At 32.9% G+C, this 27,752-nt stretch overlaps 1 protein-coding gene across 2 annotated transcripts in view; it reads right to left on the reverse strand.

Annotated features, from left to right (window-relative positions):
* Positions 1-24,945: 24,945 nt before the first annotated feature.
* Positions 24,946-27,752, reverse strand: part of SPOCK3 (SPARC (osteonectin), cwcv and kazal like domains proteoglycan 3) — a 618,678-nt gene continuing 615,871 nt past the window's right edge. For both annotated transcript variants that reach the window (XM_074275104.1, XM_074275105.1), the window contains exon 11: positions 24,946-26,661. In XM_074275104.1, the coding sequence (XP_074131205.1) occupies positions 26,495-26,661 (167 nt within the window). In that variant the 3' untranslated portion in view covers positions 24,946-26,494. The remainder of the gene's footprint in view (positions 26,662-27,752) is intronic.

The following is a 27,752-nucleotide window of genomic DNA, read 5'->3' on the forward strand; positions in this document are numbered from 1 at the left end:
TATAGACGAAGAAATAAAGTAGTTGATCAGTGGAAGAGATTAAGTTCACAAGACAAAATAGTCACTGACTATAATAATCTATTGTTTGACAAACCCAAAGATTCCAGCTTTTGGGATAAGAACTTACTATGTGACAAAAACTGGGAAAATTGGAAACTAATATGACAGAGACTAAGCATTGAGCCGCATCTAACACCCTATACCAAGATAACATTTAAATGGGTTCGTGATTAAGACATAAAGAGTGATATTATAAGCAAATATGAAGAACAAAGGATAGGTTACCTCTCAGATCTGTGGAGAAGAAAGGAATCTGTGACCAAAGAAGAGTAGAATTCATTATTGAACACCAAATAGATAATTTTGATTATATTAATTTTAAAAGTTTTTGTGCAAACAAAAGTAATGCAGAGAAGATTGGAACGGAAGCAATAAACTGGGAAAAATGCATTCAAGGGTTCAGATAAATGCCTCATTTCCATAATATAGAGACAACTGACTAAAATTTATAAGAATCAAGCCATTCTCTAATTGATAAATGGTCTCCTCTCAGACCTGTGGAGGAGGAATGAATTTATGACCAGAGGAGAACTAGAGATCATTATTAATTACAAAATAGAATATTTTGATTACATCAAACTAAAAAGTTTCTGTACAAACAATACTAATGCAAACAAGATTAGAAGGGAAGTAACAAATTGGGAAAATAGTTTTACAGTTAAAGGTTCTGATAAAGGTCTCATTTCCAAAATATATAGAGAACTGACCCTAATTTATAAGAAATCAAACCATTCTCCAATTGATAAATGGTCAAAGGATATGAACAGACAATTCTCAGATGATGAAATTGAAATTATATCCACTCATATGAAAGAGTGTTCCAAATCACTACTGATCAAAGAAATGCAAATTAAGACAACTCTGAGATACCACTACACACCTGTCAGATTGGCTAAGATGAAAGGAACAAATAATGATGAATGTTGGAGGGGATGTGGGAAAACTGGGACACTAATACATTGTTGGTGGAGTTGTGAAAGAATCCGGACATTCTGGATAATAATTTGGAACTATGCCCCAAAAGTTATCAAATTGTGCATACCCTTTGATCCAGCAGTGCTACTATTGGGCTTATACACCAAAGAAATACTAAAGAGGAGAAAGGGACCTGTAAGTGCCAAAATGTTTGTGGCAGCTCTTCGTAGTGGCTAGAAACTGGAAGATGAATGGATGTCCATCAATTGGAGGATGGTTGGGTAAATTATGGTATATGAACGTTATGGAATATTATTGCTCTGCAAGAAATGACCAGCAGGATAAATTCAGAAAGATTTGGAGAGATTACATGAACTGATGCTGAGTGAAATGAGCAGAACCAGAAGATTGCTGTACACTTCAACAACAATACTGTATGAAGATATATTCTGATGGAAGTGGATATCTTCAACATAAAGAAGATCCAACTCACTTCCAGTTGATCAATGATGGACAGAAACAACTACACCCAAAGAAGGAACACTGGGAATTGAATGTAAACTGTTAGCACTACTGTCTATCTACCCAGGTTACTCATACCTTCGGAATCCAATACTTAACGTGCAACAAGAAAATTGGATTTACACACATATATTGTATCTAGTTTATACTGCAACACATGTGAAATGTATGGGATTGCCTGTCACCTAGGGGAGGGATTAGAGGGAGGGAGGAAAAAAATTGGAAAAATGAATACAAGGGATAATGTTATTTAAAAAATTACTCATACATATATACTGTCAAAAATATAATTATAAAATTTATAAAAAAAGAGAATATGAACTAAAAAAAAGATAAATGATCAAAGGATATGAACAGACAATTTTCAGATTTAAAAAATTCAAACCATTTCTAGTCATATGAAAGAGTGTTCCAAATCACTAGTGATCAGAGAAATGCAAATTAAGACAACTCTGAAATATCATTATATACCTCTCAGATTGGCCAAGATGATAGGAAAAAATAATGAAAAATGTTGAAGGGGATATGGGAAAATTGGGACACTCATACATTGTTGGAAATGTGAATGGATCCAACCATTCAGGAGAGCAATTTGTTGTTATGAAATAAAAAAAAAAAGTTATCAAACTGTGCATACCCTTTGATCCAGCAATGTTTTTATTGGGCTTATATCCCAATGAGATCTTAAAGAAGGGAAAGGGACCTGTATGTGCAAAAATGTTTGTGGCAGCCCTATTTGTAGTGGCTAGAAACTGGAAACTGAGTGGATGCCCATCAGTTGGAGAATGGCTGAATAAGTTATGCAATATGAATGTTATGGAATATGATTGTTATATAAGAATAGATCAGCAGGATGATTTCAGAGAGGCTTAGAGAGACTTGAACTGATGCTGAGTGAAATGAGCAGGACCAGGAGATATATGGCAACAAGACTATACAATGATCAATTCTGATGGACATGGCTCTCTTCAACAATGAAACGATTCAAACGAATTCCAGTTGTTCAGTGATGAAGAGAGCCATCTACACCCAAAGAGAGAACTGTGGGAACTCAATGTGGACCACAACATAGCATTCTCACTCTTTCTTGTGTTTGCTTGCATTTTGTTTTTTTTTCACAGTTTTTTTTTTCCTTTTTGATCTGTTTTCTTGAGCAGCAAGATAACTGTATAGATATGTACACATATATTGGATTTAGCATATATTTTAACACATTTGACATGCATTGGACTACCTGCCATCGAGGGGAGGAGATAGGGGGAATTAGGAAGAGAAGGCTTTGCAAGGATCAATGTTGAAACATTACCCATGTGTATGTTTTGTAAATAAAAAAACTTTAATAATAATAAAAATGAGTTTCAAAAAATAAAGTGGTCTTTTACTGCTCTATCCTTATAGCAAGTCACTGCTGTCATAAAGGATAGGATTTGGTATCTTTTAAGGGACTTTGTGGTATAGATGCTTCTTCTACTTTCTTGCCCTCTAAACAAAGTGGTTTTGTGAAATAATATTTTTTATCATAAGAATAAAATTCCACTTTATCAAGTAGCATAGTATAAGGTAATGAGCCTGAAACAGTTCAGTGTATTTTGTTCCATGCACTTTATCTCAAGTGAGAAGTACCATAGCTGTCAACAGCTGCCAGGATATCCACAGGGGCTGACAATTGCTTTATCAGGTGAATCAACAATGGGACACATATGTGTTTTCAGAACCTTTCCAAAGAGATCTTTCTACAGTTTAATTTGTTCCATAGTTACTGTAGCCTCCCTCACACAACCAAAATTTAATATCAAAGAAATTTCATCTCAAGACTTTTGGGGATTTGAAGCATATTTGGTTTGCAATACATATTTATCAAGACATGATTCCCAGACTCCCAGGGCAGGACGTTCTGCCTAAAAAATCTTAGCATTGGAGTGGACTTCAGAGGTCACTCAGCAATCTGCATCAGCGCAAGAGTTCTTTCTACAATATTCGTATGTAGTCATTTAGCTACCAATGCTTGATGACTCTATACCTGACTCTTGAGACTGGCGCAACTACAAGCAAAAAAAAAAAAAAAAAAAAAAAAAAAAAAAAGAGTTTAATTAAATTTGGGATAGTTAGAAATGTTTCAAAATGTTCGCAATGTACATAAATCTAAGGCTACTTCTGTGATCTGCCCAATGCTCTTAATTCTTCCTTTTGGGACCAATTAAATCACCTCTTATTCCATAGGCGCATTAATATACTGGTCCATAGAAAGAGACCAGGAATTAATAGATATACAGCTTTGCCTCTAGTTTCAATTCTCTCCTCTGATTCAATGCTTTTTTTCTCCATTATCCTTTGTTGTTGTGACAATTTCTTAACCCTCAAACTATCTCTTCTGAGAATTTACCAAAACACCCCTTATGCCCTTTGTTCTTATCTAGACTGTTAGAGAATGGGAAATAAAGACTTATAGGAGATCCTTGGCTCACTGGTTTATTCCTTAGTAATATCGTGACAAGGGGCAAGATAACTTCTATAATTCATAATTTTCCATATTGGGACATAAGGATGATAATGTTTGCACCACCTAACTCAGAATTGTTGTGAAGAAAGGTGCTCTTACTTTTCCATCTCCTCCCCTTACTCCTCTCTTCTTCCCCCATTGAGAGGCACTTAGGTGGCCCAGTGGCTAGAGTACTAGAAGTAGAATCAGGAAAACCTGAACTAAAATCTGGCTTCAGGCACTTATTAGCTGTGTCATTTTGGGAAATCATTTTCCTCATCGGTAAAAAGAGCCTCGCAATACTGCCCTGATGAGACTAGGAAGTAAAACAATTTGCCCACAATTATAATTTCTGTCTAGGATATGAACCAATGAGTTCTTGGTTGAAATCTGGCCTTCAGTTCACTACCCTGTAATAGCTCCCCATCAATATCCTGATATTCTGATAATCAAAAGAAATGTTTATACTATTCTGTTCTTGCCTGATTGTACAAGTAAAATATCATGGTTTTGCTTTTGTTTTTATTTTGTTGTTGCTGCTGGTTTTTTTGTAATAATTAAGTGACTGGCTCAGAGTTCAGAATTAGAACTTAAACTCAGGTCCTCCTGACTCTAGGTCCACTCTTTATCCACTCTGCCATCTAGCTGTCCCATAGAGTATCATGTTCTAACATTGTTCAGTTTCAACTGCATTGGATCTCCCCATGATTAAGTATAGAAGTAATGCTTGAATTGTAAGCTCAATAGTGTCCTGAAAGAAAGCTTCCTCCTTCAATCTAGAATTAATGCCTTGGTAAAGCAGAAGTAATTTGTTTGTAGCTTCCTCATGCAAGGAAACTATTATTAAAGGCTTCATCAACACCAGCCTAGTTTTGAGGGAAGCTACATGATAATTAATTCTTAATGTGATGAAGTTGATAAATAACCTTCAAAGGGTAATTATTTTTCTCTATTTTTTTCTTGCTCATCATACATGCTATGTGGAAGGAAACTTGAAAATTTGAAAATACTTGAACTATTATCCTATCCTGACAATCTCTTTATCAACACATCGTGTGCATGTGTATGTGTGTGAATTTTTTAACTTTCTCATCCCTTGTTTTAGAGAGTAAAGAAGAAAGAAAGAGAGGATCAGAAGATTGTGCATTGACAAGGAAGCCCTTAGAAGTGGTCTAGTCAAACTCCTTTAACTTATAGATGTGAAAGCTGAAACCCAGGGAAGAAAACAGATGTGCTTAATTAAGATGAAGTAAAACACAGAATATTTTAGTGTTGTAATGGATATATAGAAATAATTTGTACCAATGGCCATAAACATGGTTGAAGAAGATGCCATGGAGTGCTTATGGGTACTGAAGACGCCAAGATAATCTGCTGCTTAATTTTGGACTCCTGGTTTTTGTTTGGCTATTGGATTTTAAGAGAGGGCGAGGATGAAGACTTTGCACAGCTCTGGCTCACTGAAATCCAATTCACAAGTCAAAATATCATTTGTGTCATCACTGGTCTTTGATGAAAATGAAGAATAAATACCACCAACAGATGAAATAAAGGGGGAAAGAGCAGCTAAAATATTGAGATCCCTTTTTCACATGTAATTATACAAAAATGTATCAAAGAGAAATTCTACTTTGATGAAGATCAGAATTCTTTTAAGGAAGGCTAGAAGTTGAGAAGATCATATTAAGCCTGAGTTATATGCCTAAAAGAAGCCAACTGTATCAGACATAGAAAAACAACAGGAGATATTACTTGGGAATTAATATAAAAGAGAAGAAATTAGGTCTTTGTATATTTACCAACTGGTTGGACTTTAAAGTTTGCAAAGCAAATCACTTAAATGATCAGATTTGATCCTCAAGTTGTCCCTATAAAGAGAGTGTTTTGATGATCCCCATTTTACAGATTAGGAAAATGAATCTGAGAGAATAAGTAGCTTGTCCACCACCACATAGCTAGTTAACTGTGAAAAACAGGATTTAAATTCAGATTTTCCTGGCTCAGTGAAGACTTTTATGATTGTCTTCTCTTCCTGCAAGGTGTGTCCTTCTCAGGGCTGTGCTAGAGCCAGATCCAACTGAGTTGGGAGAGCTGATGATTGAGTTATTAGGGTGAGTATTAACACCTTTAAAATCATAAAATAATACAAATCCAGGGAATGTTTTATTGACAGTTTTGTGGATTGTTTAAACTTTAGAGAGTAATAGAGAAAATGTTGATCCAAATTAAACTTTGAGTGCTTGCAAACTTTTTTTTAGTCTAGAGATCTGATAAACATTTTTCAACAACTATTTGCAATCTTGCATTTTGCTCTTCTCACTATTTGCTATATTTTAATGTATTGCAATTATTGATGTATATCTCTACCTTATTGTTAGATGTAAGCTCTTCAACAATGATAAGCAACACAGAAAAAGCTTTTTTTTTCCATTCAACAGTTCTGAGTTTCAGTCCATGTACTTTTTTACAATCTCCGTGACATGATTGTAGGTAAATCACCTTTTTGTTCTTCTTTTCTCTCTCCTCCCTCTCTTTTTCTTGCCTAAGCTAGAAATATGGCCTGACCTCACTATTGTTTGGGCCACAAGTTTTGACCTGCTTTATTTCTGGCTTGGGCCAGTTAATCCCTCTAGAGGTACTGGTGACTTCCTATTTAGTATAAAAAAACCAATCTCATTTCATCCATTGTAGCACAGAACTACTGAATTCAAATGATACAAAATACCCAGCTCCCCTAGTAGCAGAACTTAGAGGTAGGTAAATGCTACCATGACCAGCTAGATAACCTAAGCTTTATAAGTTTCAAATTCCCTATCTGCATACACTGGAGATAATAATATATGTACTACCTGTCTCACAAATTATTGAGGAAAAGTACTCAGTATATTACAAAGAAATAAATCATCAAGTTTCATGTCAAACTTGGGATATAAAATGATAACATTTGTTGGAATTTTTAATTCTGATGTCAGTGATGGTAAGCCATCTAATTTAATGTGATTTAACAAAAAAGAATACCCTGATACTACTAATAAAGAGTATAATAATTTCTGTTGAATTACAAGGAATTCAAATTCTCCCTTTTTTCTCTAGTATTGGATCCTTCTATTTGACTTCCCAGATCATTTCACTTCACTTAATATTTAAATTTTGATTAATCCTTTTGTCACTTTTTTGACATCCTACCTCCTGACTTTGCTGTCTTAGCTTAGCATTCTGTGTCTGATAATTGAAAAAATTAGTTCTATTTGACCAATTCAATGTGTCTGATCCTTCCTTGAATAAGTAGCTTCTTTGTTGTTGTTCAGTTGTTTCAATTATGTCCGACACTTCATGAGTTGGTTTGGGGTTTTCTTGACAAAGATATTGGAGTGCTTTGCCATTTCCTTGTCCAACTCATTTAACAAATGAGGAAACTGAGGTAAAAACAGGGTAAAAGGTTTTGCCTGGGGTCACACAGTGTCTGGGACCAAATTTAAACTTTGTTTTTCCTGCCTCCAGGCCCTGAGAGGAAGTTTTTAAGCATAGACTTTTCTGTCTCCTTCAGTCAGGAAGGCTCATCCTATGTGATGGAAGATCAGCAGTCCATGGCACATTCTATTCCTTATTCTGCCTCAGGCAACTTGAAACATCTATCTATAGATTCTAGTTTATCCATATAGCACCAAGAAAAAAAAAAGGATAATCCCATTTCTATAATACATTTTCCCCTTTCCACAGCAGTAATTTATTTACATTTAGATGTGTAACTTAATCACATTGACAATAGGGATGTGTCATTAACAGGAAAAATATTTTCCAGATAATTCTGTTAATAGCAGGAAATAATTGTCAATCATAGAAACGAAATAAACAACATGTTTTTTGCAAAGTGGTACAACATGTCTTCACATGAAAATTTTTTAGGAAAAGGTGAAAAAAAAAACAAATTTCTCCTTGAATATCCACATAAAAGGAAGTCATGGACAGTAGAAATATAAGGTAACTCTCCAATCTAACTTTATTTAGTTTCCTCAATTAAAAATGATGCTTAAAAATATTACTTATAAACATTGCATGATCAATAAAATTTATTGGTTCAGATTCACAGTAAGACCCACTTAAGAAGAAGGTAATAGATGTTTTATTGATTTAGAGGAAAAATGAATGTGTAAGGAATGTGTAGCAACAGCAATGACTAATCAGCCCTAACAATATAGTTATAGCAAGAATAATGTAAATGTAAAAATAATACTAGAAAACATCATCAATTTGAGAAAGCACCCACTCCTGAGTCTCTCTGCTGAGGAATCCCAGTTCCAGCTCTGAAGATTCTGAATGGAAAAGTCCCAGACAGTAACTTTTTTCCATGAATGAGATTCCAAAACTAATAAGTATCATGATTGTTTAAATCAAAGAAAGCACTGTGTCCAGAGATCATGTTATGATTCCTCACTTGGGTCAGGCTAAATGATTTATGGCCCCTTTTACAGTCAATATGTTTTGTAAGAAATTAACCAAGTTTCCTACAAAACATTTGAGGTTAGTAATCAGAAGGTCAGTCAACTTCCTACCTCATAATCTTTCCTAATTGACAATCCATCTTCCCATTTCTTGATTCTCAGATTTAATTGGAATGGTGTTCAAGTATTTCTCTAGAAGGGCAAATGTTTTCTTTAGACATGGCAGTCAGGCAGAAGATATGACAGGTTATGTGTCAGGCCTGTACAGAGATATGGAAGAACTTCTAATCCACATTAACCATACACACACACACACACACACACACACACACACAAAAAAAAAAAAAAAAAAAAAAAAAAAAAAACCACCCCCCCACACACATATGCTTATCAATTTCCTTCTGTCCTTGACTTCTTTGAGGTATATTTCTGGTTTTAGAGTATTATAGGTATATTAAATAAGATATATGTCTGAGTAATTTTTGATTAGTTCCAACCTGATCTTTCAGAGTAGTTGAACCAATTAATAATTCTACCAATATTTCACAATATGGCTATCTCCTTATAATTTTTTTTTTTTTTTTGCTGAGGCAATTGGGGTTAAGTGACATGCCCAGGGTCCCAGGGTCACACAGCTTGGAAGTGTTAAGTGTCTAAGGCAAGATTTGAACTGAGTTCTTTTCTCCTTATAATTCTATCAATAATCACTATGTTCAATTTTTATCCCTTTTGCCAATTTAATGGGCATGAGAGAACCCTTCATTGTTTTAACTTTTATTACCTTTTATGCTATTTCTGGATGTTTTCAAAATATTATTTGTTTGTTTTTTTTCTACAGACATCTTGAAGATTATTTCTATTTTTACTTTGCCTCATTCTTAGTAGTTCTGAATGATTATCTTTTAGGATTGCTTAAAATATATTATCTGTTGATGATTCTCATATCTACTTTGGATCACTTTTCCAGAAAGCCTGAAACCCTGGAACATTTCCTGCCCAATCTCTTTGAGAGACAGACATACAGAGATAGAGACACAGAGAGAAGAAAGCTCAAAACAAGTGCCCAATTCTATTAATTCTGTTTTACATGACCATTATCTTCAAGGTTTATAATTATCCCTTCTGTAATATAGGTTTGTCTAGAATCTTTCTTATAGTCTTCTTAGTAGGAAGTCCTAATTCCTGCAATTTACAAACAAATATGAGTTTGTAAAGATTATAAAACTTTAAGAACAGAAAGGAAATGAGGAACCAAAGCCTAAGATTCTAAACACCACACTCTTTTATCTGTGCTGCACTTTATTTAGCACCATAGCATCCTTCATGATTTTCATGCATGATATTGTGACTATGGATGACACTGATAAACACTGATGATTCAGCAGGAGAGTAATACTGGTTGTTGGCTAATAATAATATGACTTAGACATTTATGTTGATCCCGAGGGACAGCATGAGGAGAGTGATTCTGTTCTTAGTGATAAGAAGTGACTACATCATTCAGGTCAGTATGGAGATGCAAAATGAAGTCTGTCTAAGGGAAAGACTAGAACAAAAATGCTTTAGAAAAAGCTTTTTGATTTCAAGAGATTCTGGACCAAATGCAGGTAGGACTTTTTATATACATATAAAAATAAAGCCAAGATATTGTTATGCAGCTAATATAGTGACAACATTTCCACTCAGAAGCAGTGAATAAATTGCCACATATGTATTAAGTAGAAGATAGAATTTAAATAATCATTCAAAACACTGTAGTACCTATATATTATGGAATACTCCTTTGTCCTACTTTGTCCTAATGTCAAACTTTAGTTTTTTTCTTTTTAATCATGTAATGATGTAAAAATAATTACCATCATCATAATTGTCATCATCACCACCGTACCACCACCACCATCATCATCACCTCCAAACCACATGTGATAAGCTCTAGAAATATTAAGACAACTTAAAATCAAAATCCCATAGGAACAAAAATTACATCACCCCCGTTATCCTGACTATTACCAGAGTTACATGAAGGAACTTTCAGTGATTCTGCAATAGATGAGCTTAGTTCTAAGCACCTTTGTTAAATTATATACACTAATCAGTTTGTTCAGCAGCCTGTCAAATATTAATCATGAAACATAATACTAGGATATCAACTTTCCACAGAATTATTTCTAGCTGAACTTATTGGCAAAAAGACTAGAATAAGAAATAACTGGCTTTTATAAAGCATACACATATTTACATTCAAAAATATATAATCTTTAGAATAGGTATAATACCTATAGTACTTACCTCACACATTTGTTTTGAGACATATATATATATATATATACATATATATATATGTATATATATATATATATATGCAATGTATACAACAAACACAAAATTGTATGTATGTAGAAACATATATGCCTATATCTATGTATCTTTCTTCATGTATCTCCATATAAATATATACACGCTTTACAACAAGCAACCAAAGTATACAACTCACATGACTACTATTAAACACACATACAAATACACACACAAGATATAGAGGGAAAGATAAAAAAAATGTTCATTATTTCAATGAGCATTTCTATGTATGTGACACCCAGATTTGTAGATACTATCTAGTGTCTCTCAACTGCCAATATTTTATCACTAACTATCTGTTAGGGATTTCAAATGGAATTACTTGCATCTCAAACTCAATATGTCTAAAAGAAAATTATTTATATATTTCCCTCAAATTCTCCCCTCTTTCAAATTTGTTATTAAGGGCAACTGAAGAGCTACCTTCTTCCTCACATCATGTATATATGACAAAAAAGCAAAAACAAAAAATATTTGACTGATAGTAAACTTCTCAGGGTTCTCTCAATTCTAATATTGTACAAAAATTTCTTTAGTCTTGTGTTTTTGAACTTTTTTTTTGGCAAGAGTACTTTAATAGTTTTAATAACCTTATTTAATATAATTGGTTTCTTTTGTAATCCTAGTTCAATTTTAAAATTTTATTTCAAGTTTTCATAGGCTTTTATAGATTGCTGAAATAGTCTATGAAACAAAGAGGGTTAAGAACTCATGCTCTATGATTAGAAGACTTATTAGCTAATATTTATGTAGTAGTATAAAATTTATGAAATTTTCAAATTATGTTACTTTCTTATAACCAAACCTCCTCAATCTTTAGGGTGAATAAAAACACTTAATTATCTATATTATGAGATTTTTGGAGAAGCATGTTGAAAGCCACAAGATATGTAGAACAGGGAACTATTAGTGATTGCTTTCAGTTACTAAGTGGGGAGGAACTATATTTTAAAAATTGATACTTTGAAATCATTTCCACAAAACTAAATGACCAAAAAGTCATCTATATACATTATTTCTGAAATGAAAAGAACAATTTAGGAATCAAAGAACCCCTTTTTAAACCAAGGATTGTAAAGATGCTGCCACCAATGTCTTTTTCATAATTTGAGCTGAAATAAATCTATTATAGATTCTGGAAGAATATTATTCAGTACTACATATGGCAGAGTTGGAAGAGATTTCAGCTACCATCTAGTTCAACCCTTAACTGATGGATAATATTTTTTGACATCTCCACAAAGATAGCATCTATCCTCTGTTTGAAGACAATCAATGCAGTAATCTTTCACTACTTCCTGTAGTTCTGCTTGTTAGGATAATTTCCTGAGAGTTCATATGCCTTGCAGTAACTTTCATTGTACTTTGGCTCTATCCTCTGGGTCCAGTCAGAACAAATCTTATCCTTTTCCCACAGGACAACCCTCAAATCCTTTACAATTGCTGCCTTATCTTTCCTAAGTCCTCTTATACAACCCCAGAAAAACTTTTAATCTCTTGTGACATTTCAGTTATAGACTGAAAACCAATGTTGAAACTGCTCTTTGAAAGAAGATTTATTTTTCCTGCCAAAAATTATCCTGTAGCAAATAGAATTTGTCCTTAGTCCTTTCTTCTAGTGTCCAATTTACTTCAGTTCTTCAAGGAGTCCCAATTTCATCTGCGTAGGCACTTCTTCCATTGAAGTAAATTAGATCACCCAGGAACATAAACTTCATGAGTTACTGAAATTGGAAAAACAAACAAAAATCAAACAATCACCTTCCTTACCTAGCATGGTGGGAAGGGGTGAGATATAAGGAGGGGTCAGAGTTCTGACAATGAGACAAGCCAACTTGTTCCACATAGAGCAAGCACATTGAGTCCAATGTAATGTGTTTCAATTAGGATTGTCCATGCATATGTTTTGAAAAATAAAAAGCTTTAATAATAAAAAAGAAGGGAGTTTAGATGATAGCTAGTACAGAGACAACTTGTTGGGATAGTACATAGTGTGCCAGACATGGAGTCAGGAAGACTCATCTCTGACACTTATTATCTGAGACACTGAACAAATCCTGTTTGCTTTAATTTCCTCATCTGTAAAAATGAGCTGGAGAAAGAAATGACAAACCACTGTAGTATCTTTGTCAAAAATTCCAATTGAGTCCACAAAGAGTCAAATATGACTGAAAAATAACTGAACAATTGAAAGATAACACAGTGGATAGAAATTCGACTTGGAGTGACAAAGACCAGGGTTCAAATCTAACCTCAATCACTTACAAATTTTATAACACTCTGTTGGCTACTCAATCTGTCTGCCTCTGTTCTTTCATTTGTAAACTATGGATTATAGTAATATTGCCTACTTCTCACGATTGTTATAAAGTTAAAATGAGAAAATGTTTGTAAAACATTCTATTAATCTAAAAACACTGTATAAATGCTACTTGTAATTAAAAAAAAAAGTGCTTCCATTTCATTTTATTATGGTAGCAGTTAAAGGAATTTATGTTTTGATAAACTCAAAAACTCAGGGTCACTTCCAAATCATGAGAAAGCATAAAATTCAATAGGCTTTTAGTGGGAAATGATCCAATTTAATGATAAAAAGGAATGTTTGTTTGGAGTGAGAGTGGTAATATGAGCCCCTGGGAAAATGTCAAATATTTACATATCACAAACATATAAAACATTAATTAAAGATTAATCAAAGAAATTTTACCCAATATGATGAGAGATTTTTACAAGAAAATATTTTCACATTGCAGGATAGTCTATAAACACTTATTAAGTACCACTAAATGTTCCAAATACTAGAGATACAAATTAGAAAGTATGTTTCAATCTGCACTCAGAGTTTGTTTCCCTTTTGGGGAGTGTATAGCGATTTTCATCGTGCTATTGTATTGATCATTGTCTTGATCAGAGTAGTAAAGGCTTTTGGAGTTGATTATAAGTTTTATTTTTAAAATTAGTAATTTCCCCAGTTACATGTAAAACAATTTTTATCTTTGTTTTAAAAACAGTTCAATTTTCTCTCCCTTGCTCCCTCTCTCCCCTGTTGACTACCCCTGTTGACAACACAAGCAATCCAGTAGAGGTTATATACGTGTATTTATGCCAAATATTTCAAAAATAGTTATATTTAGAACATAGTTATGTTTAGAAGAGAAAATACTGATTAGTTCCCCAAAATAAAAAAATAATAAAAAACTCAAGAAAAATAAAGTAACAAGTATGTTTCACATAACCACCAGTTCTTTGGGTAACATTTTTTCATCATAAATCTACCTGAATTGTTTTTTGGATCATTGTATTGCTGAGAATAGCTAGATTATTTATATTTAATCATCCTATAATAGTGCTATTGCTGTAGACTATACATTTCACTTTGTATCAGCTCATGGATGTCTTGCCAGGTTTTTCTGAAAGTATCCTGCTTATCATTTCTTATAGCACAGTAGGATTCCATCATAATCATATAGTGTAATTTGTTTAATCAATTCCTGATTGATAACTATTCCAAGAATTTCCCATCTTTACCATTAGAAAAGAGGTGCTATAAATATTTACCTACAGAATGGTTGATTCAAGTAATTTCTACACCAACAATGTTTCATTTTCCCCACATCCTCTCTATCATTTGTCATTTTCATCTTTAGTCCTATTACCCAATCTAATAGATATGATGCAGGACTTTAGAATTGTTTTAACTTGCATTTGTCTAATAGTGAAAGCTTTTTTTTTCCAATGTAGCAATAACTACTTTTGATTACTTCATCTGAAAACTTCATTTATTTATGTCATTTATTAATTGAGTAATGGGTCTTATTTTTAAATAATTTTACTCAATGCTCTATATGTTTAAGAAATAAGTCTATCAGAAAAATCTGCTTCAAACATTTTTACAGCATTATTTTGCTGAATATATTTCCCTCCTACCCTGTTTATTCTCTCTCTGTTTTTACTTTGCCCACTCAAAACTGTTTTGTTTCTGATTAGTCCCTATTCCAATCTGTTCTTCCTTCTATCCCTACCCCATTTACTTTTCTATAGGGTAATAAAAATTTTTATGCTGAATTGAGTGTGTATATTATTCCCTCTTTGAGTCAATGGTGATGAGTTTCATTGAATATTCACCTTTTAATCTGAAGGATTATGTTAACTTTTGCTAGTAAGTGATACTTTGCTGGAGTATCATATTCTAAGCCCTCTGGTCTTTTAACATGGAAGGTACAAAATCTTGTGTTATCTTTGTTGTAACTTCACTATACTTTATTTCTTTCTGGATGTTTGCAATATTTTCTCTTGACTTAGGAGTTCTAGAATTTGGCACTAATATTCCTGGGAGTTTTCATTTTGGGATCTGTTTCTGGAGGTGATTGGTAGATTCTTTACATTTCTGTTTTATCCTCTGGTTCTAGAATATCAGGAAAGTTTTCCTTGATTATTTCTTGAAACATGATATTTTTTATGGCTATTTTTTATTATGACTTTCATTTAATATCATAATTTTATATTACCTCTTCTGAATCTATTTTTCAGGTCAATTTTTCTAATGAGATATTTCACATTGTCTACTATTTTTATTTATTCTTTTGTTTTTTTCTGTTTTATTGTTTATTTGTCATAAAGTAATTAGTTTACATTGACTCCATTTGGCTTCTTAAAGCATTCTTTTCATTGGCTCTTTGTGCCTCCATTACCATTTGGCTTAGTCTTTTTTTAATGTTTTGTTTTCTTTGGCATTTTTGGTGTCTCCTCTACTTGTTAACATTTCCCCCTGATTTTCTTGCATCACTCTCATTTCTTTTCCCAATTTTTTCTCTCCCTCTCTTTCTTGATTTTCAAAGTTAAATTTGAACTATTCCATGTCCTGAGACAAGTTCCTATTTTTCTTGAAGTCTTTGGGAGCAGGAACTTTGATTTTGTAATCTTCTTCTGTATGTTTTTATCTTCCTTGTCACCATAGCAACTTTCTAAATCAGATTTTTTTTTCTGTTGTTTATTCATTTCCCCATTATGTTTATTGACTTTTAACTCTTAGAAAACGTAGAACTCTGATTTCATGGTTGGGACAAAAAGACCTACCCAAATTGACTACTCAGACATCACTCATAGAAAAGCAGAATTATTTATTAGAATCTTGAGAAGTGGACCCTATTCTGGTCAGTGAGCCAAATTCACAGCAGGAGAGAGCCACTCCCTTGAAAATGTTCACAGCTTTTATACATTTCAGACAAAGAACCTCCAAAATTCCACCCTCTATATGTTGTGATTGGTCATATAAGTCTGTATTCCCCTATTTGATCAGTGGAATGTAGTAGACAAGGTAATATACAGCCTCTTTGGCTGTAATTACCTCTTTGTTTTTAATCCCTTCTTTGGATAATGGAATGCAGCCTAGGCCTTCACATGACTGGGGCCTATAGGCCTGATCTAAGTTATTTAACAATCTCTGATCAATATGTGCTTAATCTGTAAGTTCTTCACTTTTCCAACCATGGTGAAGGGTGCACTGTCCTAAGCTTGATGGATTTTGTGCAACTGTTTTCAGAGATACTTCTAGGGACCTGAAAGTTTTCAGTTCTTCTAAAGTGATAGTATCTAAGGAGAAGTGTATTCTATTCTCCTAGCTTCTTTTCTGCTGTGTAAATAACCACAAACATTGTTTTTCTGGGAGGAACTATGAGAAGAATCACAGTTCTACTATGGTTGCCAACTCTAGTGGTTTAGTTTTCCTTTTTGCCTGGGATTTCTACCTGGGTTTGTAACCCATATCCAAATACGGACAATACTTGCTCAATGCCTCAATCCTAGAAATGAACCCCCTGTAATCTCTTTCCTACTATTGATTCAACCCATTTATACTCTGTTGGCTGACAGCTCAAGAAGCCACTGATACTTATAATGATTGAGGTGCTCCCAATGCCTGTTCTTGGATTGCTGTGCTGGATTATGGTATGCTGCGAGAGTGTAGGATAGACCTCTATCCCACGCAGATGGGATGCAGGACCTTTCCTGATGATCTTCTAAGTTGTCCTTGAAGTCTCTGGTTTGAGAGAGCGGGAAAACACCAGTTCAGCACCTTATCTACTTTAAAGATGCTTTAAATCAGAAATTAAAAAATTATAGCTTGAGCCCAGTACTCTTGAGTGTGGCTCAAAACAAATACAAATACAAAAGTAATTAGGAAATAGTTTAAAAATAAATCTCATATGTATAGATAGATATATAGATCATTGCTTTTTAAAAACTGTATCACTATGTGGTTTACAAGGATCCTTATATATGGTTTAGTAGCCCTCATTTATATTTGAATTTGTTACCACTATAGCAGGAGTATCAAATTTAAATCAAATTTAAATAGAAAGAAGTTCAATTAAAGTAGATGAATGGTAAGATATTTTGGGGTTTGTAAAATGGAATATTTAATTTTTTTCTATTTATTTTATCTTTTTTTCTTCAATAAATGACTAATTAGCTGTTTTACATGATTTTTACTTATGATTTTTTTTAAATATAGCTCTAAAATCAGGCTTTGGGAAAGTCAATTGTGATTCAAATGGAGTTACTTGCCTTTGTCTTTAAAACCAAATCACTCTGTCTTTCTCTGAATAACCAACCAATAATAGATCCCAGACCTAATCTCTCTTATTGTTCCAGTCTTGATGGTTCAGAGTAATTGTAAGTAGCAATTATTTTCTGTTCTGATCAGAAATTCTGTTTCTTCCCCTAAATTCTTTTGGATAACAAACTAAGCCATCTTTGGAATCAATAATGGACTATAATCTTCTATACTTCACATTTCAATAAGTGTATTCCTATGAATCACATAAACAATCCAGTGATAATGCTGACTTCTTAGCTATCCTGAGAGTTTGTCTTATAGTGTATGAAGCTGCCAAAATTCAGAGTAAAATTAAATTTGAAAGCAAGAAATGGGTCCCAGAAGGTATAGACTAATAAGGATTCTAAATTGGAAGAACAAAGTTCAAATCCAGCCTCAGGCACTTAATAGCTCCGTGGTCCTGGACAAGTCACTTAATCCTATTGACCTTAGTTTCTTTATCATGAAATGAGTTAAAGAAGGAAATGGAAACCACTCTAGTATCTTTGCCAAGAAAACCCCAATTGGGGTCACAGAGAGTCATATATCACCACAATGACTAAAAAAACACAGAAGCATGAGAGCAGTGAAATTTCCTATTAATCCTTTATCAAATCTTCTCAGTATCCTGCCCTGTTCCATATAAGATACATATAATTGCCAAACAGTGGAAATAACACTCTTTAACTGCTTTTCTGATCATAGTAGTACTTGTATTCACTCTCTCAACTCCTGCTAAACTATAAATTAAATTATGGTATTTAATCACTGCCCCAAGCTTTACCTTCCACCCTGTCAGTTATAATCTTATCAAAGGAAATACTAAGATTCCATAAAGCACATTGGTCAATATTTAATGTCCCAGTGAATTGGCTTCAATATGAGTTACAATTATGGGTAACCCACAAAAAGAAATTGCTGGGAATAAAATAATGTTTGAGATAAGAAAGTTTAAAGCAAAGTGAATCAAAAGATATCTTTAAAAGATTGCTTCTAAAATTGGAGACGCATTTAGAAAGGGACAGAATGAGAGTAGTAGTAGTGAGAATAGATTCTGACTGGACGGAATAGGGAGCTTATTTTCTATAACCTCATTCCTCCATTAAATTCTATGTGGACTTCCTTGGGGGTTAATTTCTGTCTGCTATGTGTTCCTTTTGAAGTAGAAGGTCTTTAGCTGGGCTGTGGTATTCTATATTAGCTGTGGGTCAGTTTTCCTTCAAGGTCAGACCAAGGCTTCTATCACTAGAAAGTTTATTACCTTTGTACTTTCTTTTTAGGGCTGTTAACCAGGCAGGAGGCTACATGGCCCATTTAGATGCTTGAGTTCTAAGGGAGCCTTTTGAGAATTCTTGTGCATTGGGACAGAAATAGGATACAACTATATCTGCTAATGTGACTTCCCTAATTTCACGCCCTTTCCAATTCTTACTCCTATGCGTCATCATATCCTGAATGTGACTTTGGGTTCTCAAAGATAATGACTCAGTAAAACCCCAGGTTTCAGTTTTTTCATCTATAAAAATAGAATTTATATAGAACTTAAAGATTTCCAAGGTGCTTTACACATTATCTCACTTTTTCCTCACAATATCTGTCAGATAAATGCTGTTATTGTTCTTGTTTTACAGAAGAGGACAATGAACCTGTGAATGATTCAAGTGACTTGGCCCACATTGAAAACTTAATAAATTATGGGATTGGACACATTTTAGGACCTTTCCAGATACTAATGGAGCAATCTTGAGAACACAATACTTATCACTCTCTTGCCATGCTACACATAATGTTCATTGATCAGATCAATCAAAACCAAAATGAAATGCTTAATTATGGGCAAAATGGGTGAGTGGTAGAAGGAAAATGAAGCTACATGAGCAAGTGTAACCAGGGTCTCAAAAATTAGGATAAGACGCTTGTCCACATTGATAGAGAAAGGAGTACTCAGTGTTTCATGCCTGAGAGAGGATTGACAGATTTTTGAGAAGAGTGGTCTTGGTCTTCTACTTTCTGACTTTGAAAACATGGTACCTGAGAATTAGTGTGTCTCCTAAATATTCTATTTGGGCTAAACATCCCTATTTATTTCAAATAATTCATAATTAACCTCTTTTAACCAATAAAAAAGTCCAGGAATGTTTTATAACTATACCCTAAAGAATTGCTACATAGGAGAAATAAAGTGAACAAGAATTAAACATTGTCTAAATATCTGGGGGAAATTATACTGCCTAATGCACATCATTAACTTAAGTTTCTAAGAAACTATTAACTGTCTTTTAGAGATTTAATCAACACACTTTATGTCTCTCCTCTGCATAACAATTTTGCCCCACCTGTTGATTGGGGGAGGGGGAGAGGAGAAGCTAGTTATAAATCAGGATTTGTTTATCATTCCTATACTCTGAGACCTGTGTGACCTAAATATTTGTTTGCTTCCATTTGGCATGTTGCCTATGTCTTCCTCTCCAGAATTCACTTTAAATATCAGAGATTAAAAACTTTGCAGTATATTATCATGCTTTCTCTGGTGATATCATTGTTTTTGAAAATGAAGGATATTTAGTCAACATATATTTAAGACTTCAATAACCCTGCTGGAGAGAACCTAAAAGAGGGACATGCCAGAGAAAGACAGATTAAAATCATCTGAAAGTCATTTTAAATATAATTCTGGTCAAATGTTGTCAAAAGAATAGACATTTTAAGGGGCTACTGCCATATAAGTTGATTTATTTCAGTGAAAGATGTTCTTTGTATTAAAAATACTCTCCAAATTGATCTTGAAGTAACTTTTAAAAATACTCATATTTTGATAGATAATTTTCTACCAGTTGATTGCTTAATTAATAAGTTAATATACCATATTTTAATGGTTCATCAAAAAACTTAAGCACACATCATACTTCTGTCTTTTTTGGTGATACACAGATAATAAAATTAGTGAAACTGACATTCTCTAGTATGTACTTAGCATACATTTATGCTCACCTGATGTGCAGAGGAGTTAATGTGTATGAGGCTACTCTACTTTGTGCTGCAATAGGATAGGGCAACTCGTATAAATTTATGACATTTTTTGGAATAGTTTATGGACTGCTCCAGAAAGAGAGAACACTAGAGTGAAGTGGTTTCTCTTTAAAATGGAAACAAAGGGTCTGTATTACTTGACACAACATTTATTCAACTTGTGGAATCACCAAAAAAAGTCAGTCATGTCAAACTATATGACAAGAACCCAAACCAAATCACTTTGTATAGTTTTATTACTTTCTTTCTCAGGTGTTAGGTATAATGTCTTATGAAAGGAAGGAATTCTTGGGAGTTGTGCATTGTTTTCACTTGATACTTTTATAACATTTAATATTTGTAAGATTTCCAGACATTTTCTTTTCTTTTTCCTCCTCTGAAGATTCCACGATGGAGTATTGGACTTATTTCCTTCTAAAGATGAGCAGAGAGTCATAGATGGATAGTTTTAAAGCTGGAAAGTGCTAAGAATTTATCTAGGTTAGTATTTTGCATGTCAATATGTTAAATGAAAAAAGTTTAAAAAAAAGTAGTTCTTTGATGTTGTTCAATTCACACAACCCAATGACCAACTAGGTTTTTCCACAACATAGCTGTTGTACTACTGTATATCACTCTTTTGAGGCTATGTCTATATGTCATGTCAGTAAGTGAGGCAGGATTGAATTAAATATCACATATTTGAATAAACAGAAGCTTTATAGAGAATAATATCTTATTGAGGTCTTTGTTTCAAAATAAATGTTCATAAAATTCTACCGCTAGGTTAGTTAATTGGTTAAATCTAAATCTTTCTGTTGTATTTTTGACACATTATCTAATGCATTTTAGGAAGAACAGTGACAAAGTGAAGAACATATGGAGTGAGGGAGGGGGGCAGCCAGGATAGCAAGAGGCCTTTATACCATGCTATGCCAGAAATCTAGTTTGATTTGTTCTGATGATGATTTTCAAAAAAGAAAGGAAAGAAAATGATAGGACTTAGCTGATAGCCTAAGAAAGTCTCTTTCAAGTATTCTTCTTGCACTCCATATGGCTGACCTGGGAATGACATAAAGAAGTTGCAAGGAGAGACTGAACATGAAGTCAAAAAAATATTAATAAAAATGTGTTCTTCAGATGTTTTAGTTGTAGATATGTATCTGAGACTGTCAGCATACCCTCGATTAAATACCAAATTTGAAATTCTGAAAATAAGAGATTAATAAAATTGAAAGAAAAAATTGAATTAATAAATAAAAGAGTTGGTTTTATGAAAAAACAACAACAAAATAGATAAACCTTCAGTTAATTTGATTAGAAAAAGGAAAGAAAAGACTGTCAGCAAGGAGTTTTCCTGGCAAAAATACTGTAGTAATTTGCCATTTCCTTTTCCAGTGGCAAACAGATTTAAAAACTTGCTGAAAGTCATACAGCTAGAAAGTTTCTGAGTCTAAATTTGAACTCAATCCCCGACTACAAGCCCAGCACTTTATCCTTTGTACCAATTATACTTAATTTCTACAAATAAAAACTAGAAGAGGGCATAATTTATTCTGCCTAGATATTACACATTAAAAAGTAGTAAATTAATCTTAAAAGTCTTTGTCATTCTTCCTTGACACATTCTCTCCCACAAAATTATTTGTTTAATTAAAGGATTAACTTTAAGTTATGTATACTTTTGCTCACTCATGGAAATTTGGTTTTAAGCTGTTTTTCTCATTTCTCTAGACAATCCTCTGCCTTAGATTTATGCAGCATAGCCAACTTTTCATATTAAATTTGCATAACAGGAAGACAATCATAATTTTTCATACTTTATTTTTATCTTATCCGGAAATAATATATTTCCTTGTCTTTTTCTACCTTTTCTCCATTAACAACTCTCCTAATCAAGCCTGTCATTTAATTGGAAATATTAATGTAGGCATTGCACTGAGGCTTCCTCTGAAACAGTGGTGGGGGATGAAGGGATAGGTGAGCACCATGAAAAGATATTGAGCTGAGTCCAGAATTGACTACATGTGTTAGCAAATGAACAAACTATTTGGCTTCTCTGAGGTTTTTCCTCATTTATAAATAGGGTTCATAATACTTGGCTTATTATTCACTGGGCTAATGTGAAGAAAGCATCAAGTGTATAAATATTATTTATTGTTCTTTTATGATTATTTAGTCAGCAAGCATTTATTAAGCATATACTATGTGCCATATATTCTATTAAGAGCTAGGAAAACAAAGAAAAGTAAAAAAAGGTAGTTCTTTATCTCAAGAATTTCTTAGGATAGAATTGAAAGGAATCTTAGAAATTTGATAAATTAGAAAGTTCACTTTTATCAGAGAGGTTAAGTTACACAGGGGACAGAGCTGGGATTCTGCTGTGGAGGTAGCTCTGTGGAACAATGGATAAATAGACTGTTGGGTCTGAAGTCAGGAAACATTGAGTTCAAATCCAGCTTCAAACACTTACTAGTTGTATGGCACTGGGCAAGTCACTTATGCTTGTCTTGCCTCAATGTCTTTATTTTTAAAATGGGGATAATAATACACCTATATCCCAATAGTGTTGTGAGGACCAAATAAGGTAATTATCATAAAGGGAGTAGCACAATCCCTTGCACATAATATGTGGTGATTCAATGGCTCTTTTGTCACTGTGTTTGAATTATGAAATTAAAAAAAATAATTCAAGGAAGAGCAAAAGATCAGAGTGGTCTCATTTTGGTCAGCCCAGGGCTGTCCTTCAAAATCTATCACCAATATAGTCTTCTGTTTTTCAAGTGGTTATTATCTCCAATGTAAACAAATCAATTTATGGTAGATGGAAGGGTATTGCATTCAAATTCAAAGGAAGTGTGTTCAAATCCCAGTCCTAGGAAGAACATTTCTCTTCTCAGTATCCTCATTATGAAATTAGGATTTTGAATGAAATGTTCTCTCTAATTTCTTCCTTCTCTAAATCCATGGAGATAATCCATAAAATTATTATTGTCTCTTTTAGTCTGAGTTTGATTCTTGCTTTTGGATAGTAGTATAACATTACTCAAATTTCTCTTGTTTTCCTTTTATCATCAATGTCAAAATGTCTTGTACTTTTAATATTACATAAGGGAAACATTAAAGTTTGTGTTCATGTGTATAAATCAATGTCCATAAGGAACATGCTTCTATATGTGCCTTGTTCATTAGAAGCAATTCTGAGAATCTCCAAGAATTTGTTGTGAAACGCAAAAGAGGTTTAAATTTATTTTTATAACTATCAATGGGTTAATAAAATAACAAGAAGTAATAATAATTAGTACACAATGATTATTATATAGAACATGTATATAGTGATTACTATATATATTTAACAATATATAGTGCTAAATGATTTATAGTTATTTGATCTTCACAACAAGCCTAAGAGATATTCTATCCATTTTACAGTTGAGGAAATTGATGGCTGTTAAGTGATTTATTTAGGGTCAATAGTAAGTGGCTGAGGTTGAATTTGAACTTATTCCTTTTCTTGATTCCAGGCCCAGCTTTCTATTAACTATTCTTTTATTCTATTAACTAACTATTAATATTCTTTTGCTACCTAACTGTTTTTAGATGCAATCTGGCCTAGACCTATAATTTTATTTTTACACGTAATGCCAGGTGAGAAAATTCACTGAACTAAACATAATACACAATTGTGTTTAATATATGGCCTTAAGAGATTTAAATGCCTGAGATGCTTGGAGGGAGGGATTTAGTTCACGACTGTACAATTAAAATGTCCATTTAAATATAGGTCTAATTTTCTCTCCCTTTTGCCATGCTGTCTCTCAGACAATGTTACTCTCCAATAAAATTCTTGGACTAAAACCGATAATTGTACCATTCAATAATATTGCTTTCTATTTATGCTTTAATATAATTGATCCTAATGCTAAATTACTCATTTCCCAATTTAAATATTTAAAATATTTTGAATATTGCTTCAAAATTTGACTTCTTTTATGTCCGTAGGTGTTCACTTAATGTCAGATTTTTTTTAATTTTTGTAATACTTGAATTTTGTAGCTTTATATTCACTTCTGATAACTTCATGCAAGTAGTCTCCTCTCACCAACAATTATAAACGAGTACCCAACAACTGTGCTTCCAAATTCTTCAAAATCAATTTTATAGAGAAAGTCATTTTCCCACCCACAAAAAAATTTGTTGCTAAATAAATTCATCCAAGATAGGTATGTTAAAAATTGACCATATTTAATTGGTTTTAGAAATAGCATGCTCCATCCTTTTGTACAACAGTTATGTTCATGGGGGCAAAAATGTTCTATTATGCAATATTATTCTAATTAAATATTAACAAGTGCAAACAAGTTTAAAAGTCTTTATAAAAAGCATTGGCCTAAAGGTAGAGATTTCTCCTCTTAAACTGCACTGAGGACCCAGCGGTTGCTTACATATATCTAAATTGTCAGTTTAAAAAATATGTTAGAAATTTTATGAAATAAGTTTAAAGAAAAAATATTTTGCTGTTGAGGATATAGTACTTTTGTTCACATAAAATCATCATTGAGAAGTTTAATTTGGTTACGAGTCTTTATTTTGCAAACTATACATAAACAGTAAAAAAAGAAAATGTCTTGTTGTACTTTTAATATTACATAAGGGAAACATTAAAGTTTGTGTTCATGTGTATAAATCAAATGCAAAAAAAAATAGCAGATTTTCCTTTGAACTGACTGCAAATGAAAACTAGGGAAACCCGTGATTCACTGTTGAAATTAAATGACCAGTCATGTAACATTAAACAGGTAGCTCCAGTTTGATCATGGGCACAAAGCCATAGGTCAGACATGAATGAACATGGTGGATTTCCAAAATGTCTACACAATTAATTAACATGCTAACATAAATACAGTGATTAAAGTAATTTTCTCTACAGTTAACTTTTAAATGCTACTTTACACGAGAATCATAATCTAGTCCACACGGTAATTACATAATGATAGAAAGAAAAAAGAAAACGAACTCATTTTCTTCATTCCAGCAGCAGTACCTATACTGGCATTAATTTGGTAACTGGGTGTGCTTAGCAATTGCCTAATATCCTAAATTGGTATGCATGCTAAAAATCTTTCTATTTCTAGTTTGCAAGGCACCTTACAATAATACGTTCTCTAAGTTTCTGTACTACTAACTGAAAGTGACAGAACTTTAAGTTAAAAATGCAATTTCCCCCTTGAAGATGAGAAAAATAGATGAAATTAAGACTTTCAAGTTGGCCTTTGGACAAATGTCATTCCATGTGAAGGCTATTTTTAATGAGCATTTGACTCTGCCTTTTCATGTCCAATACTTTATATTAAATTGCTGGTTAGAGAGCTCAAGAAACCCAAGAAAAGAGAAGTGATCATGCTCCTTCAGAAAGTATAAGTCTACATGAGACTGGCATTAACATGAAAAATAAGAGAGGATAACAAAACTTTAATTTTGCTGGAACACAATGAGTGCCCATGTTACTGCTTTTGTCCAATATCCTGTCAGAACCAGAATCATTTCACAACTAAAAACATGAGAGTAAACACAAAGGAAGACTTTACAACAGTCTCTCTGTTGCCTTACTCTATGGAATCTACCTTGTCTCTGCATCCCTGACTTACTTTTACTTTATGAAACACTACTTTGGCATAGCAATTTTTGGAATAATTGCTGATCACCAGGTCCTGCTTAACTGGGGGGAAATCCCTGGATCTAGCCATTGTTAAGTTAAGTGAGGCCACATGCAGTTCCAAATCATAATAAATATTCTTTTTTGGGAAGTGTTTTTGTTTTAAATATGTTGGTTGTCTTTATTTTTAGCACATTTTTAGTAGCACATCATAGCTTTCTTCTTGCTAGAAATCCAATGTGTTTTCTCCTGCTCAGAGGCATATAAAAACTCAAAAGCCTATAAATGATTCTTATTTAAACAAATAAAGTCTATAACTCCAGCTGCAATATTTGAAATAATTATACAAAATATACATGTAGTTTAGAATCCTTTTGATCTTAGGAAATTTTGCATTTTGCAATGGAATATCACCATATGAATTTTAGAAAGGTAGAATTTATTGACCATGGACATTGTCAAATATAGCCATCATGGTCATCATCATCATCATCATCCCCTTCATCCTCATCATCATCTTCAATTTCATCTTCATCATTCATCATATCATCTTCATCATCCTCATCATCTGTCCATTCATGGAAATCTCCACTGGCAAAATCTCCTGATGTTTCTAAGTCAACAGCTGAAAAATAAACAGCATTATCAACTGAATAAATATTATCTAAAAATAATTAACATGATTGTGACGGATTTATATCTGACATTCACAGAAAATTCAAGATAGGTAATGAAATGAACACAATTATATTAAAATTTTAAAAATCCATGTGATTCTATTATTTAGGAGGTTGACATTACCTAGATTTAAGGCAACTAATAACTTCAGGAAGGAAAGACTGGTTTACAGTTTTCAGTGGGTTTGGTTCATTTGGTTCTCATAATAACCTTGTGAAGTATGTGCCATATACAATAGAAACATTTTAACTTTTCCAATTCATTTATGGCACAACTTCAGTAATTATAGTAATTTATTTGTCATTAATTTAAATGAATGAATGAATACATTACAGAAAATATCTCTAGATGGATTAGGTAATTACAAAATATGTCTTCATTCTACTTAAAATCAGTACTATACATTTACTGAAAATAAGAAAAACCAAATTGGATCAAGTGATAGAATATAAAAATATACAAAGTGGAAGAAGCAAAGTGTATTTGCAAATGTTGAAAAGGAAAAAAAAATATCTCTTTTCCTCTTCTCCCTCACTAAGTAAAGAGACTGATTGTGCTTGAATCCCAATAATAATACATATATTACAAAATTAGCATTTTTAGATGTATTATTTCCTCTGCGTTTCACTATAACCTTGTGAGATAAGTAATGCAGGAATCATTATCCCTATTTGATAAAATTGAGTCTCAGACAGTGAAAATAACTTGCCTGAGGTCGCAAAGTTAATAAGTTATGCAGTCAGAACCTGGCTCCATTTCTAATGATATAAATTTATTATTCTTTCTACTGAACTAATAATGAGGATGTTGTTGATGATAAATTATTACTAATCATCTAAAAAATAAAAAAATATTTAAATAATTCCTATGTTTAATGGTTTATATAAAATTACAATTGGATCCTTATTTCCTAATGTTTCCATGAACATGGAAATATGTCTACTTTTTAAACAATATATGTTAAGAAGATGATTCAATAGAAAGCTGGCCTCCTCTACTCTTTTGATTGTGAATATCAAACAAGAGATCTTTGTTCAA

The sequence above is a fragment of the Sminthopsis crassicaudata genome, chromosome 6 (genome assembly GCF_048593235.1).
Source record: "Sminthopsis crassicaudata isolate SCR6 chromosome 6, ASM4859323v1, whole genome shotgun sequence".
Taxonomy (NCBI): domain Eukaryota; kingdom Metazoa; phylum Chordata; class Mammalia; order Dasyuromorphia; family Dasyuridae; genus Sminthopsis; species Sminthopsis crassicaudata.